At 41.4% G+C, this 16,117-nt stretch overlaps 1 protein-coding gene across 2 annotated transcripts in view; it reads left to right on the top strand.

Annotated features, from left to right (window-relative positions):
• khk (ketohexokinase) overlaps nucleotides 1-16,117 on the top strand; it is a 58,891-nt gene that overhangs the window by 18,989 nt on the left and 23,785 nt on the right. For both annotated transcript variants that reach the window (XM_043686820.2, XM_043686819.2), the window contains exons 3-4: nucleotides 709-825; nucleotides 15,233-15,367. In XM_043686820.2, coding sequence (XP_043542755.1) covers nucleotides 709-825; nucleotides 15,233-15,367 — 252 coding nt within the window. The remainder of the gene's footprint in view (nucleotides 1-708; nucleotides 826-15,232; nucleotides 15,368-16,117) is intronic.

Consider the following 16,117-nt stretch of genomic DNA (forward strand, 5'->3'; position numbering starts at 1 on the left):
CCAAGGAGCCTTCTTCACTGCCCTGTCTACCTATGACTACTTTCGGAGAACTGAGCATCGAAACTCCAAGATCCGTCTTCCGCTATACTCCTTAGGTCTCTACCACTCACCATGAAATTGATTTAACTTTCCAAAATGCAAGATCTCGCACTTATCTGTATTAATCTCCACTTGCCATTTCTTGGCCCAGTTTACCAGCTGATCAAGATTCTGCTGCAACTTCTGAGAACCTTCTTCACTGTCCACGATGTAGCTATTCTTCTGTGACCTCACCTGTGGCTAACAATGATGCAAATATTGTTAGAGGCCCCACTATTTCTTTTCTAGTTCTTAGATATACCTGGTTCAGGCCAGGAGACTTATCCACCTTCATAGATCCTGTAATGTAATATGGACTGTCCCCGGGATATCACCACTAACTTTCTCAAGTTTCCACATCTTCATGTCTTTCTTCACGGTAAACACAGGAGAAATATTCGTCAAGGACCTCATCCATCTCCTGCAGTTCCATACATGTCCACTTTGGTCCTTGAGGGGTCCTACTCTCTCTCTAGTTATTCTTTTTTCCTTTAATATGCTTCAATATATTATACTTAATACACGTAATATACTCAATATGTTCATTTTCCTTTAATATACTGAAAGAATTTCTTTGGATTCACCCTAGTCTTCTCAGCCAAAGCTATCTCACGTGAATTTAATTTTTAGATGTCTGTCTCAGATATGGCAACGGGGTGGGAATGCTTCCAATTCATGCACAGTTCTGGCATTACTTGGTGCTCCATGTGGATTCCTAGGCTCCCTGACACCTGGGCATGTTTCAGAGTAAGTTAAATCATTTTTTTCTTTTGTGTCGCTCTGGTTTTACATATTTGATTATATACTTCTGAAATTGTTTCTGTATGTTTTAAGGTACTTTATTTTTTCAGTTATTTGATATTTACTTTGTTTAAAATTAATGGATGGACAACTGCCATGGTAACATGTATCAACATGATCTTAATCCACTAAATCTATCCATCTTAATCTTTTCGTACAGGTTTCAAAGCAAAATGAGATAATCAGAAAGTTACAATATTGTCTTATTTACAGGAAAGATGCTTTAAAAACAATATATAATGTCGGATTGATGCTGAATAGAAATAAATTGAGTTAAACTGAAGTCAAAGCCTGAATGGAATTGTTTAGTTTTAATCATTTTGTTTTTTATCAAGCTACTTCCTAGATTTAATTACTAAATTGCAATGCTGATTGTGAAAAGCTTAGATTTGTCATGAAGGATACCAATTGATTTGCAAATTTAAAGGGAATATAAAGTAAATCAGAAGATAATAATCAAACTTTTTAAACTTTTTTACACAACCTTTAGTATACATTTGAGTTTTAAAGGTATGAGGAAAGAAAATAGGTGTGCAATTTTCACACATTAGGAAAGAATGACTATGGAGGAAACTAAATGTTAATTTCAACAGAATTGCAATCCAGCATCATTTCTTGAGGCATGTCCATATACTGTTCTTTGCATATTGAGCTCAGTAATTGCCCAAGTCACGAGAGTGCCCAATATGACTCGTTTTCCAGTACTTGGCCTCGAGTGCGTTTCCATTTCTCATTTAAATAGTACTTAAAAGTCTTGAAGATTCTCAGCTCTGTCACTCTCTTGGGCAATAAGTTCCAAAGAAACAGCACTAGCAACAGAGTAGGTCATTTGGCCCTTTGATTGTGCTTCACCTTTTGGTGTGATCGTGCGTGATCATTTGACTTAGTATCCTTTCCTGCTTTCACCTCATACCCCTTGATCGCTTTAGTCCTAAAAAGTTCCTTCTTGAAAATACTGATTGTTTTGACTTGAACAGATTTTTGTTGTAGAGAATTCCACAAGTTCAATCCACTCCAAATGAAAATCCACTCTTCATCCCAGTCCTGAATGGCCTGCACTGTATCCTTTAACTGTAACTTCTGGTTCTGGACTTCCTAGTTTTTGGGAACATCCTTCTTGTATTCACCCAGTCCTTTGAGAATTTTATAGGTTTGCCCCCTAGCTTTTCCTCACTTATCAGCTCTGCCATCCCAGGAATCTATCTGGTCAACCTCCAGAGGCAGAACTCATCATCAAGACTTCTGAGGATGACGTTTAAGCACTCTGCTATTTTTTTCTCTTCTCTCCATTTTTCTCATTTTTTTTTTCTCTTTACTTACTTGAACAGCATCAGCAGTGGCAAGGGATCCCAATGCAGAGTCATGGCAGCAGTGAGTGAGCCCAGTGCTGATCCAAGGGGGCCCAGGTAGAACACATGTTGGCAGCAACTGAGCCCAGGGCATACTCTAGTAAGCCCTTACATACATTTTGGGGTGAGCATGAACATGGCATTGTAATTAGCAGTTGCTACATTGGCAGAGGTAATGTTGGCTTGGTAGACTCAGTGGCAAGAGCTGGCACCTGATAATCGGCAACTTCGTCGTTGGTTGGTCCAGCTCTGGAGGCGGTGAAGCAACGGTGGAAGGCCAACGTCAACAAGATGAGCCCAGTGGTGAGAGGTTTGGTTCTGACATTTCTGGCTTTGGTGGTGATGTGGAGGTAATGGAGGAGAATCAGCCTAGCAGCGGAAGATGACAGCTGAAGAGTGATGACTTCAACATTGGTTGAGTCTGGTGTAGATGGCAGCGAGGCAGTGGAGGTGGAATTGTGGCGCAGGCATCTCTGAAGATGAGCTGGCTCAGGCATGATGGAGTTTCTTCAAGCTATATCTTGCTGTTCATTTTCTTATCCTTAAACTATTCAAAATGGCGCTAGATCAAATGACAGTGGAACAGGTTTTTCTTGTATTTTACTGTTTTTCATCACTGTGAAGTACGTGATAATAATATTATTCATTCATTCATCCATCCTCTGATTTTATACACATCCTAGGTTCCTATCATTTGACATGTATCCCCTCACTATGTTCATCTGGCCAGCAGCATAGTGGCTCAGTGGTTAGCATTGCTGCCTCACAGCGCGAGGGACCCGGGTTTGATTCCAGCCTCGGGTGACCGCCTGTGTGGAGTTTGCACATTCTCCACGTGTCTGCATGGGCCCCCCTCTGGGTGCTCCGGTTTCCTCCCACAATCCAAAGATGGGCGGGTTAGGTGAATTGGCTATGCTAAATTGTCCATTGTGTTCAGGGATGTGTAGGTTAGGAGCATTAGTCGAGGTAAATGTAGAGTCATTTGGGAATGGGTTTGGGTGGGATACGCTTTGGAGGGTCAGTGTGGACTTGCTGGGCTGAAGGGTCTGTTTCCACACTGTAGGAATTCAAAAATTTCATTTGCCACCATTCAACCCATCTGACCAGCCTTTTATATTGACCTGAAGTCTAAGGTTGTCCTATTCACCACATCTTCATTGTAATTCATACCATGTGTGAGCTTACCTATCCTGCATGATTGTCACTGCCCCCTACATTCATGTCTAAATCATTAATGTACATTACAATCAGCAAGGGATCCAGCACTGAACCTTGTGATTTGTCACTGGACATAGGGTGCTTTTTGTGACTGGAAGCCTGTGACCATCATACCACATTGAATTACAATGAAGTTTAAATTAGTATGACAGGAGGATGGAAACTATTGCAAGGAGTCACAGGGAATTAAATTGGGGCCAGAAGAGTAGCAAGGGAAAAAGTGGAAAGCAGAGAAACAAAAGACAAAAAAATCAAGAAAGTCACATTAAATCATAATTGTAAAAAGGCAAAAATGTCAAAAAACAGCCGAAGGGCTCTGTGTCTCAATGCAAAGAAAATTTGTGATTAGAGAGATGAATTAATTGGATTAGAGTGGTGCTGGAAAAGCACGGCAGGTCAGGCGGCATCTGAGGAGCAGGAAAATCGACGTTTCGGGCAAAAGCCCTTCATCAAATGAATTAACTGTGCAGCCAGTTATTAATAGATATGAAGCAATTTGGATCATGGAGGTCTGGCTCCAGAGTGACCAAGGATGAAAACTCAACATCCAGGAGTATTCAATATTCAGGAATGAAAGAAAGGAAAGGGAGGTGAGGTAGCATTGCTGGTTAAGGAGTACTTTAACACAATAGCAAGGAAGGACATTAGTATGGACAATGTGGAATCTGTATGGGTGGAATTGCAGAACACCAATGGGGGAAAAAAAAAGTGGGAGTTTGTGCAAAACACCAAATAGTCCTTGTAAGGTTGGAGATGGCATCAAACAGGAAATTAGAGATGAACACAGTAAGGGTACAGCAGTTATTATGAGTGACATCAATCTGCATATAGATTGGACTAACCAAACTGGGAGCAATGTGATGGAGGTGGATTTCTTGAAATGTATGAGGGATCGTTTCCTTGACTATTATGTCAAGGAACAAACTAGAGAGCAGGTCATCCCAGACTGGGTACTGTGAAATGAGAGAGGATTAATTGGCGACCTTGTGGTGCAAGAATTCTACTATATTATGGAGCTATCCATATTTGAGAGATACAAAATGGCTGACAAAGCATTTAAAACAGAATTAAAAGCATGCTCCAGCATTTAACTAAAACAATGGTGCCTTTATGAAGGAGTTATTCTGAGGCAAAAGGGATCATTATGTGTACATACAGTTGGAAGGGGTGTTGGTACCGACAGTCATATTAAGAAATACCCAAGGAAAAACAGTCTGAAGATTTGCAACAAACATAGGAGGAGCAGATAAACTTCTGCCCTAACAAGCACAGATGAACGAGTGGGGTTGTGGCTCATAAAAATCTGAGAGATCAAACAAGTTCATTAAACTATGACAAGTGATTGATTCCAACCTCATTAATGAAAGGATGTTGTCCTAATGGCTGAAAAGAATCAGCAACAATAAGAATAATAAATGTCGGTCCAGAAGATAGTCAGCCTAACTCATCATACAGTTGTGAAAGCAGCAGCTAAAATTATTTTGCAGTAATTAGTTTTTTATTTGCAATATTAAGAAATAGGTTCTAGTTAAAGATTCTTCAGATAATTATAGATTCCAATGTAATTATAGATGCAAACACACAACATGATACATTGATGACTAAAACGCATTAGGGGAAAAGATTCAAATATAGATGTGACAGTTAATCTTGCCTAGCATATCCTGTAAGAACAACCTAATGCTTGCAAGTCATTAGGTAAAGGGTACTAACAGTAGAGGTAAATTTAAAACTTTGCACGTAACTAACTTTATAATAGAAATTAATATTATGAATCTTATACCATTTAGTTCATGGTATTGGAGTTAATGTATTGACATGGATAGAGAACTAGTTGGCAGACACGAAGCAGATAGTTGGAATAGTCAGGTCCTTTTGAGAGTGCTTGGCCGTGGCAAGTGGGGTCCTGTAGGAATCAGTGCTGGGACCCCAGCTGTTTACAGCATGCATTATAATTTGAACAAAAGAATTGAATGCAGTATCTCCAAATTTTGAAAACGACACTAAACCGGGTAAGCGATGGCAAGGTGACTTGGACAAGCTGTTTGAATGGGTGAATACTTGACAAATGCATTATAATACGGATAAATGTGAGGTTATCTACTTCGCTGGTAGAAATAGGAAGGCAGATTATTATCTGAACGATGACAGTTTAGGAAAAGATGAGGCATAATGAGACCTGGGTGTCATAGTTGAACGGTCATTAAATATTGGCAGGCAGGTGCAGCAGGCAGTGAAGAAAGTTATTGGCATGCTGACCTTCATAGCAAGAGAATTTTGAGTATAGGAATGTCTTGTTGCACTTATTCCAGGCCTTGACGAGTACACCCTGACTATTGTGGGCAGTTTTGGTCTCCTAGTCTGAGGAAGGACATTCTTGCTATTTGAGGAGGTTCGGCAAAGGTTCACCAGACTGATTCCTTGAATAACAGGACTAACAGAAAGAAAGATTGTATCGATTGGGCTTGTATTCACTGGAATTTAGGAGAATAAGGGATTCTCACAAAAACATATAAAATCCTTATTTGATTGGACTGGACAGGCTAGATGCAGAAAGAATGTTCCTGACATTGGGGAAGAAAAAAGGAGTAAGCCATTCAGGACTGAAATGAAGAAGAATTTCTTCACTCAGAATTGTGAACCTGTGGAATTCTCTACCACAGAGGCCAGTTTGTTCGATATATTCACGAGGGGAGCTGGTCTTGGCCCTTGTGGCTAAATGGTTCAGGGGGTCTGGAGAGAAAGCGGGAGTCGGGTACTGAAATTGCATGATCACCCATGATCATATTGAATGATGATACAGGCTCAAAAGGCCAAATGGCCTACTCCTGCACCTGTTTTAATGCTTCTGAACACAAATGTTGTCATACTACCAGGATCTAAAGCAGCATTATTTTTTAGTTGTTATTGATATGTTGCACGTGGTGATCCCTGAGAGTAGCCTGACTTTCTGAGCTATTCCGTAACAAATAAATATTAGATTAGATTAGATTACATTAGATTAGATTACATTACAGTGTGGAAACAGGCCCTTCGGCCCAACAAGTCCACACCGACCCGCCGAAGCGAACCCACCCATACCCCTACCCCTACATTTACCCCTTACCTAACACTACGGGCAATTTAGCATGGCCAATTCACCTGGCCCTGCACATCTTTGGACTGTGGGAGGAAACCGGAGCACCCGGAGGAAACCCACGCAGACACGGGGAGAATATATATGAGTTCAAGTCTTCAAATAAGTAAAACTATTTCTAGTTTACTAATCCTGTTTGTACGATTGACAGGTCAATGTAAAGAGAACAGAAATGCAACAAATAATAGGCTGGTAAAAGTTCAATGATAATTTTACCTATACTTTGGTATTCAAACAATTCCCATGTGCTATTAAGGGATGTTGTCAAATTTAAATGCAATCAAAATATATTATAAAGCTAATGAGAGCTAGTTAATTTTATAATTTAAGGGTTTTGTAAACAAAATGAATAGTTTTGATTTCAATTAGATTGAATTGCAATACATTCTAAAAGGTGAAATATGTCACCATGTCCAAGGATGAAATCTTTCTTTAAAAATGTAAAATGAGCCTTGTACCTTCACATTTGGGAAAACTACAATCATCTTTTTCTCTCTTCTGTAAAAATGATGCTTTTGTCCTGATGATCTACTTTAGAAAATCCCTTCAGTTCAGCATTGTCAACCTCCTATAATTGTCTCAACATCACTTACAATCAGTAATTTACTGTTTCCATCTAATACATTATCATGCAATTGTAAGACATGTAGGTTCGAACAATGGAAGTCCTTGTTGTGTGTACTGGATACTGTAATCTCAAATGCTTGCTTTTTTCTTATGTTCGGACATGGAATTGCTGAGCGTTCCAATAAACCGATGTTAATTATGAAACACAAATAGGGTTATTTTGCATGAAAACTATAAATCAGTGGTGATATTTAATCTCACCTGCATTGTTTGTTGTCACATCAAAATAAATAACCAATTACACAAACTCACCTCTTGGTACTGGTGTAACTTTACTCTTCCGAGTCATTTATCATTACAGGCATGTCCTGTGCTGCTAACTTCAATCCAATATTCTGCATACTACCTTACTACTTTTAGTTTGATGGCAAGTTTTTTGCATATGTGTGTGTTTGGCCAGTTGATCTGACAATTAATCCCATTACTGAGTCAGACTCCACAGGTGGAATTTTCATTTCTGAGCATAAGTGTGAAGCTGGACTCAAAAAGTAGGAGAACATCCACATGGGGTCAGGGTGGATTTTTTTGTGCAATTTTGTTCAAGTCTTTTTGTGTGGTTTAAAGGAAAAACCTTCATGGCAAGTGGCTTAATGAACCAGATAGGTTTTTCTGACAATTGACAATTCATTCCTGGTCATCATTAATTCCAGCTTTGTTTCTTATTTTTGAACTTAAATTCCGCTATTCGAGTCAGGATTCATACCTGGGTCATTTCCTGGATCTTTGGAATAACAGCCCAGTGACATTATCACAAAGGCATCACCTCCTCTAAATTTCACTCTTATCAACCAAGAAAAATCTGTGGACCCCGACTGAACCTTGAACGTACCTGAGACAAGACAGGAAGCTTTAGCGTCACATCATCAGGCTTGATACTGCAGACCAATCTTTAGCACAGGAGTGACAGGGCTGCATGGACTGAGGTGGTTACAGTCATCAGTTAGTACTGGTGCTGGAAATGTGTTGCTGGAAAAGTGCAGCAGGTCAGGCAGCATCCAGGGAACAGGAGAATCGATGTTTCGGGCATAAGCCCTTCTTCAGGAATGGGGAAAGTTTGTCCAGCAGGCTAAGATAAAAGGTAGGGAGGAGGGACTTGGGAGAGGGGCGTCGGAAATGTGATAGGTGGAAAGAGGTCAAGGTGAGGGTGATAGGTCAGACTGGGGTGGGGGCGGAGAGGTCGGGAAGAAGATCTCAGGTTAGGAAGGCGATGCTGAATTTGATGGATTTGACTGAGACAGGGTGGGGGGAGGGGAAATGAGGAAACTGGTGAAATCCGAGTTCATCCCTTGTGGTTGGAGGGTTCCTAGCCGGAAGATGAGGCGTTCTTCCTCCAACCGTCGTTTTGTTGTGGTCTGACCTGCATATCCTTGGTGGAGTGGGAGGGGGAAGTGGAAGAGATGCGGTGGAGGGCATCGTCGACCACGACGGGGGGGAAATTGCGGTCCTTGAAGAAGGAGGCCATCTGGGTTGTGCGTTTTTGGAACTGGTCCTCCTGGGAGCAGATGCGGCGGAGTCGAAGGAATTGGGAGAATGGGATGGCGTTTTTACAGGGGGCAGGATGGGAGGAGGTGTAGTCCAGGTAGCTGTGGGAGTCGGTCGGTTTGTAGTAGATGTCCGTGTTGATTCGGTCGCCTGAGATGGAAATAGAAAGGTCGAGGAAGGGGAGGGAGGAATCTGAGACTGTCCAGGTGAATTTGAGGTCGGGGTGGAAGGTGTTGGTGAAGTGGATGAACTGTAGTACTGGTACTGGTGCCCAGGCATGAGACTGGCTACAATACTACAAACAAAGAATGATCTCTTGCACATTTCAAACATAAGTGCCACTGTACACTAAATGCTTAATGCCTCAATTTATTTCACTCAGTGTAGTTAATTTGTCTCTGTTCTAGGATATAACATAAAATATTGAGTGCCATCCATCTTTCTCATTTGTTTCTCACTTCACAGGACTTCACTCTACTTGCAGTGGGGTATTGCTGCCCCTCCCATCTGCCAGAGGTCACAATTCAAACAGAAACTGAATTGCTGAATTACACTCACAATTACCCCAATACCACATTCTTCTTTCACTTACTGCACATGGGTAGTCACAGCAATGGGGATTTGTATCTTTAGCAAGGAAAGATAATGCCACTTAATTCATTTGTCGTTTTGCAACAGAAAAATGCACACATAACCAGTGGAATCCCCAATTTTGTGGTCCTCATGATCTTTGCAGAACAAGCTGCAGAGATAGCTGGAAAACATGGGAGCTAGTTTGTACTTTATCAGAAATTGGAAATTTTGGGTTATCATGTGAGATATCCTCCAAGCAGCTGATAGGAGTTACCAATCAAGGAGCAATTTTAATTTAAACTTTGGTTAAGCTTGGCATTACATATGATCTTTATGCAGGATCCACAATATAGAGATAAAGAAGAGTGATGGCCTTTGGAGAATCTGAGTACCCAGATTTATTTGTTTTGAGAGCAATCCGATGAGGAAGAATAGACTGGTCCCTCAGAGGATGCATTGTCAAGTCATTCCACACCATCCTGCACCAGTTTAGCGCTGGTGGTTAATTTATTTAGAGTAGCTTCACATTGGTGAGCTCATTGGTGACACAGGACGACAAGCAGAGCAGGAAGAAGTAGATAAAATCTCTGATACTTGGTGGTGTTCTGGAGAACAGACTGCTGTTGAGGCCAGTGTACTTGATGAGCCTTTGAACTTGAGCCATACATTAGTTGACAGAGCTGCACTGGCAAGTACAGAACATCTGACAAAACTGGAGATCTAGTCCGGAACAATGTGCAGTTTTTATCTAATATTGGTGCTCTGGCTTGTGAGTGCACGGTTGCCTCATTGGCCTGAATGGCAAAGCATAGATCTGTCTCTTTTTTTTTGGCAAAGCAAGAGGGGGTTAAATGAGTTTGACCTCTCTCAGGTTCCTCAACTCCAGAAGGAATGAGTGAAGTACATCATAAACTCAAGGAAGGATGAGTGACTAATAAACACAAAGGATTATCATCTCAGGTCACATTGGAGGTGTCCTGACACCATCTTCCCTTTGCCAATGAGTTACATATCTCCATCAGCTCAGGCTCAAGGGGTAACATACCTGTACATACCTGTGCAGGAACCTCTAGTATTAGGCTCGCTAGGCTCTGGACTTAATAGAGGCTGGTCATAAATATCATCTGAGGAAAGATGACAGTCATATCAACAGGCTTTCGGAAACTCAGCTGCAGCCACTGAGGTGGCACGTCATTGTAACATTAGAACAAGGAAGATGAAAGAATTTTGAAATCAAATTGGGAGTGTGTGTAAAATGTATGTACAACACTACTGTTTAATTAAATATATCACTTTTGCACTCAGAATTGTCATTGCAGACAATGTGGAGAGCCATGATGTAAGTAAATGTTCAATGCACATTGAGTGCAGCCTTATGAGGAGCCATGAGTCTCATTCATTGTTGTCACCTGGGAGAACAGTGACCTACGGGAATGCTTTGTTTTGAAAGAGATTTAGCATAAGATTCAGTCCTTAGCATTTCTTTCTCATACAATTGGGGGAGTTTATAAATTGGTTTGTCATATCCAGAAAGATAAATTGGTTTTTCACAGCAGAGAGCGGCGCGAGCTGGGCGGAAGTGAGGTTGGAGCGCAGAGCTGGTCGGGAAGGTAAGTGATTGATATATAAAGAACTTACCTTGACGCCAACGGTCTTTTCACAGCAGAGAGCGACGCGAGCTGGGCGGAAGTGAGGTTGGGGCACAGAGCTGGTCGGGAAGGTAAGTGATTGATATATAAAGAACTTACCTCGACGCCAACGGGCTTTTCACAGCAGAGAGCGACGCGAGCTGGGCGGAAGTGAGGTTGGAGCGCAGAGCTGGTTGGGAAGGTAAGTGATTGATATATAAAGAACTTACCTCAACGCCAACGGTCTTTTCACAGCAGAGAGCGACGCGAGCTGGGCGGAAGTGAGGTTGGAGCGCAGAGCTGGTCGGGAAGGTAAGTGATTGATATTTGAGTGGGTGTGTTCTGTCCTGGTGGCAGTTGGAAGGGCAGGGCTCAAGGGCAGAGGAGCGGGAAGTGGAAGAGATGCGGTGGAGGGCATCGTCGACCACGTCTGGGGGGAAATTGCGGTCGTTGAAGAAGGAGGTCATCTGGGTTGTACCGTTTGGAACTGGTCCTCCTGGGAGCAGATGCCGCGGAGACGAAGGAATTGGGAATATGGGATGGCGTTTGTTCAGGGGGCAGGGTGGGAGGAGGTGTAGTCTAGGTAGCTGTGGAAGTCCTCCACCCTTGAGCCCCACCCCTCCAACCGCCACCAGGACAGAACCCCACCTAGTCCTCACCTACCACCCCACCAACCTCCATGTACAGCGTATCATCCGCCGTCATTTCCGTCACCTCCAAATGGACCCCACCACCAAGGATATATTTCCCTCTCCTCCCCTATCAGCGTTCCAAAAAGACCACTCCCTCCGTGACTCCCTCGTCAGGTCCACACCTCTCACCAACCCAACCTCCACTCCTGACACCTTTCCCTGCAACCGCAAGAAATGCAAAACTTGCGCCCACACCTCCCTCCTTACTTTCCTCCAAGGCCCCAAGGGATACTTCCATATCTGCCACAAATTCACCTGCACCTCCACACACAACATCTATTGCATCCGCTGCACCCGATGTGGCCTCCTCTATATTGGGGAGACAGGCCGCCTACTTGCGGAACATTTCAGAGAACACCTCTGGGACACCTGGACCAACCAACCCAACCCAACCACCCCGTGGCTCAACACTTCAACTCCCCCTCCCACTCCACCAAGGACATGCAGATCCTTGGACTCCTCCATCGCCAGACCATAGCAACACGACGGTTTAAGGAAGAGCGCCTCATCTTCCGCCTAGGAACCCTCCAACCACAAGGGATGGACTCCGATTTCTCCAGTTTCCTCATTTCCCCTCCCCCCACCTTGTCTCAGTCAAATCCCTCAAACTCAGCACTGCCTTCCTAACCTGCAATCTTCTTCCTGACCTCTCTGTCCCCACCCCACTCCGGCCTATCACCCTCACCTTGACCTCCTTCCACCTATCGCATTTTCAACGCCCCTCCCCCAAGTCCCTCCTCCCTACCTTTTATCTTAGCCTGCTGGACACATTTTCCTAATTCCTGAAGAAGGGCTTATGCCCGAAACGTCGACTCTCCCGTTCCTTGGATGCTGCCTGACCCGCTGCACTTTTCCAGCAACACATTTTCAGAAAAGACTTTCACTGTCTACCCTAACTAATCCTCTGATCATCTTGTATGTCTCTATCAAGTCCCCCTTAGCCTTCTTCTTTCCATTGTGTTTCAAACAAATAAATACTCTGTATGCATGTACATTGCACTTCATCAAGGTTGCGATCTTGGAGAAAGTTTGGAGACTTCTCAGGTTTAATACCATCCGAGACAGTAATTAATTCAGGAGATCTGATATATTATAAAAGAGAGAGTTCCAGGTCATGAAAAGATCTTGGTAAAGGATCTTCATGATAAAACCAAGCAATCAGAGGTTCCTCATGCTTAATCAGAATCATTGACAAAATCTCAGAATTCATGCAGCTGATAAAAATACAGTGAGGCATCTTGTATAGAAAAGCTCTTGTATTTTGTGATGGAGGTCTGCAGCAATGGAATAAAATAGATCAATGTCTGGATAGTGATAATGAGTAAACATTTAGAGTCAAGAAGTGACTGAAGTATCAGAAACCAGTTATGTATCACAGAAAGACTCTTCAGTTGTGCAAGAGAGTGTTCTTGCAATATTATGAATGACATAGCTATAAGATCATGGAACAGTCACGAAAAGGAACTTGATGCCAAAGTCTTTGTCATTGTGAAGTTTTGCTGGCTAAAAACTAAGAAAGGCAAAACAAAGAGAATTAGGTAGTTGGAAAATATTTGGAGTTTATTCTGAAATAGTTTTCTCACACTGGTATATCTGTACAAATGGACTTCTCTAAGGGCTGGACTAAATGCAATTGCTGCAGGGCTTTGAAGAGCAACTGATTGCTGTAGGTGTTAAAATAGACTCTTCTGGAGTCTTTTTCATTTCTTTGAGCGCAATATCAATGTTGCGTGGGACAATTGATGTAAAAGGCCTGTTTTTGTGGGGTGATTGTTTTCAGCAAAATTGTTATTGCACTCCATCTGTTTCAATAAGTGATACAATATATGAGAACTATTGTCTGGTTCATTTCTTAGGCAATGCCATAACCAACGAAACTCAAATTTGACATTTGATCAAGTATAGCATCATAACATTCTTGCAAAACTTGAGTCAGTGAGATTTGGAGGGAAAACTCTGCTGGCTGGAGTCATACTGAGTACAAAGATAGATTGTTGTCGTTATTGAAGACAGTGAGCCTAATTGTGTGTATTGCTTCCAATTAGTGTGTATTGCTTCCAATCCGCCTCCAATCTAAACTGTTCCAATTTAGCCTAATTTTATTGCTTTCCATCTGTCAGCCAATTTGTTACCTTTCTACCCATGTTTTCTCTTACATACCTTCATATTTCTGACGGTTCTCTTCTCACAAATCCCAACAACCATGGTTTGAAAGTCCACATATATTTCATCACCTGCATTCTTTACATTAACCCAATTACAGAAACCCTTAGGTTAAATGAGCATAATTAGAGTTGAGTAAATGTATGCTGGTTAACGTGGATGCACTTCTAAGTGCTTATCAGTTGTACCTTGACTTATAGCAGCTGCTAGAATCAGATGAAGTGTTAATTGTCCAAATCCCGTGGTTATCAAAGCGCCAAGTAAAACCAATGGTGTCTCAGAATTAGAGGACGCTTGAGGTCATGACATTCCTTAACTAAATCTGTCAACTCTTGAAAGGTTTTAGTATCCGGTGCCTCAGGGAACATTAGGCTTGTAATAAGCAAAAAAGCTGTGGATCCATAAGCTGTCCGGAGAATTTTCCCCAATGTTGTTTGCCTGGAGAAAATAATCTATACTTGGCCCAACCATTGATTGCAGGATCAAATAAATGAAGCTTCCCAAATAATGCCATGACGCGAGAAATACTTACTCCAATTCAAAGACAACTGTTGTGAGCAAAATTCTTCATGACCATTTTCTTTTCTCTCATTGCTATTGAAATAACTCCTCAGAGGCTGGTATCTTACCACCAAGTCACCTTTTATATTTATATGTATCGTACATAATACAAAGACACAAATATGGCTTCCTCAGAACCAGCTCCTAGAGCGAGAGCAGAATCCTTGACGCTCCTGTTTTTTTTCTTTTTCCCCTGGACTATGGCCTAACCACTCCTGTTTATCTGTCAGCCTGGAACACTCTGACTGGACCAGCCTAACAGTTCCAATCAGGGAACTCATATTCTATGATATCCACCTGAACGATCTGGTTACAATCACTTCAGATTCATGTTGTCTTTTCATCATCATGAAGTTTTTCACTGGAAAGTATTTATTTAGTCTTCCACTTATTGACTATAAATGGCTGGGAATTTGGAAGATGGATACAAAGTTTCCATTCTCATAATCAATCACTTATGTATAATATTCCAAATCCTATTATATTTTAAAATACTACAACATCAAAAACAAGTTGTTAATTGTTTAGTTATAGAAAACACAATATTGTACTGTGCTTTACTTGCATATAAATGCAAGATGATGTTGAAACAAACCTAATATAGAGTAGATTCTCACTTCCAGAAGGAAGTGAAGAGTTAGGTCAAAACTAAAAACATTTTGACTAAAGGTTATGTGCACAGATTACTAAGACTGATGTGGGTATCAGCAACTAGATGAGGCATTAACTACCACTAACATTAATTTTGCCTTTAATCATCAGCATCAGTGTTTGGACAAAGAGAACTGATTTCCTCAATGGTAAGGACATTTTTTTAACCAACTGCATAAGCCTGCACTTCTGTTTTTATTTCAAAAACCGCCAAATGACTCCAGATTTTCTCAATCTTTCTGTCTCCTGAACTTGTCATTTCTTTTGGCAAAGTTTCATAACAGATGATTTTCAAAGCAGAGGTATCAACATATCGAATATTGTATGGCAACAAGCGGGAATCACGCCTAGTGCTTGCTGTATCGTGAACCTTTCCAGTGGCTCTCGGACAGTCATAGTATCTGACATGTAAGATTGTGGGCATTTCAATCTTTTTTACATATAATTTAACAAGTGTCAATGCAGAAATAATAAATACTGCACTTGATTATCATTGAGCTATATGGACAAAGAAGATCCAGTCATATTGAAATCATGCAAATTTATTGAGCAAGCTGCAACTGGTGGATTTGACATGACTGTCTGGTACTTCACAAAAAACTTTAAAACTTAACAACTTGTGGACTGAGTTGTAACTACATTTTTCACACTTTACTAAAAATACAATTATTTTGAAAATCCTACATCATCCTGGAAAATTAATTTTATGTTTGTGGAATGTCATTTTGATCAATTATGATAATGGATGTGACATATTTCTAAATCTTATTCATGATTTTTTAACTTCTATCTGTCATTAGTGTTTATGTCCCAATGATCTGTTCTAATGTGTAAAATCTAATGAAAAGTGTAGCTGAAGAAGTAAATGATACTTTTTGGCGTACTGTCTGTTGGAATAATTCAATGTTATTGGCTGCCTACTCTGTCACATGAAATCACTTTTGCAAGCATCTTCAGATTCCTTTGTCTAAATGTCAGAGTTGTAGCCTGGTGCCTCAGTGGTTAGCACTAATACCTCACAGCACAAGGACCCAGGTTTGATTCCACCTCTGTTTGTGTGGAGTTTGCACCTTCTCCTGTGTCTGCATGGGTTTCCTCTGGGTGCTATGTTTTCCTCCCACAGTGCCAAGATGTGCAGGTTAGATGGATTGGCCATGC

The sequence above is a fragment of the Chiloscyllium plagiosum genome, unplaced genomic scaffold, assembly GCF_037043375.1.
Source record: "Chiloscyllium plagiosum isolate Xiang-an unplaced genomic scaffold, Cpla_swu_hap1 HiC_scaffold_6, whole genome shotgun sequence".
NCBI lineage: Eukaryota > Metazoa > Chordata > Chondrichthyes > Orectolobiformes > Hemiscylliidae > Chiloscyllium > Chiloscyllium plagiosum.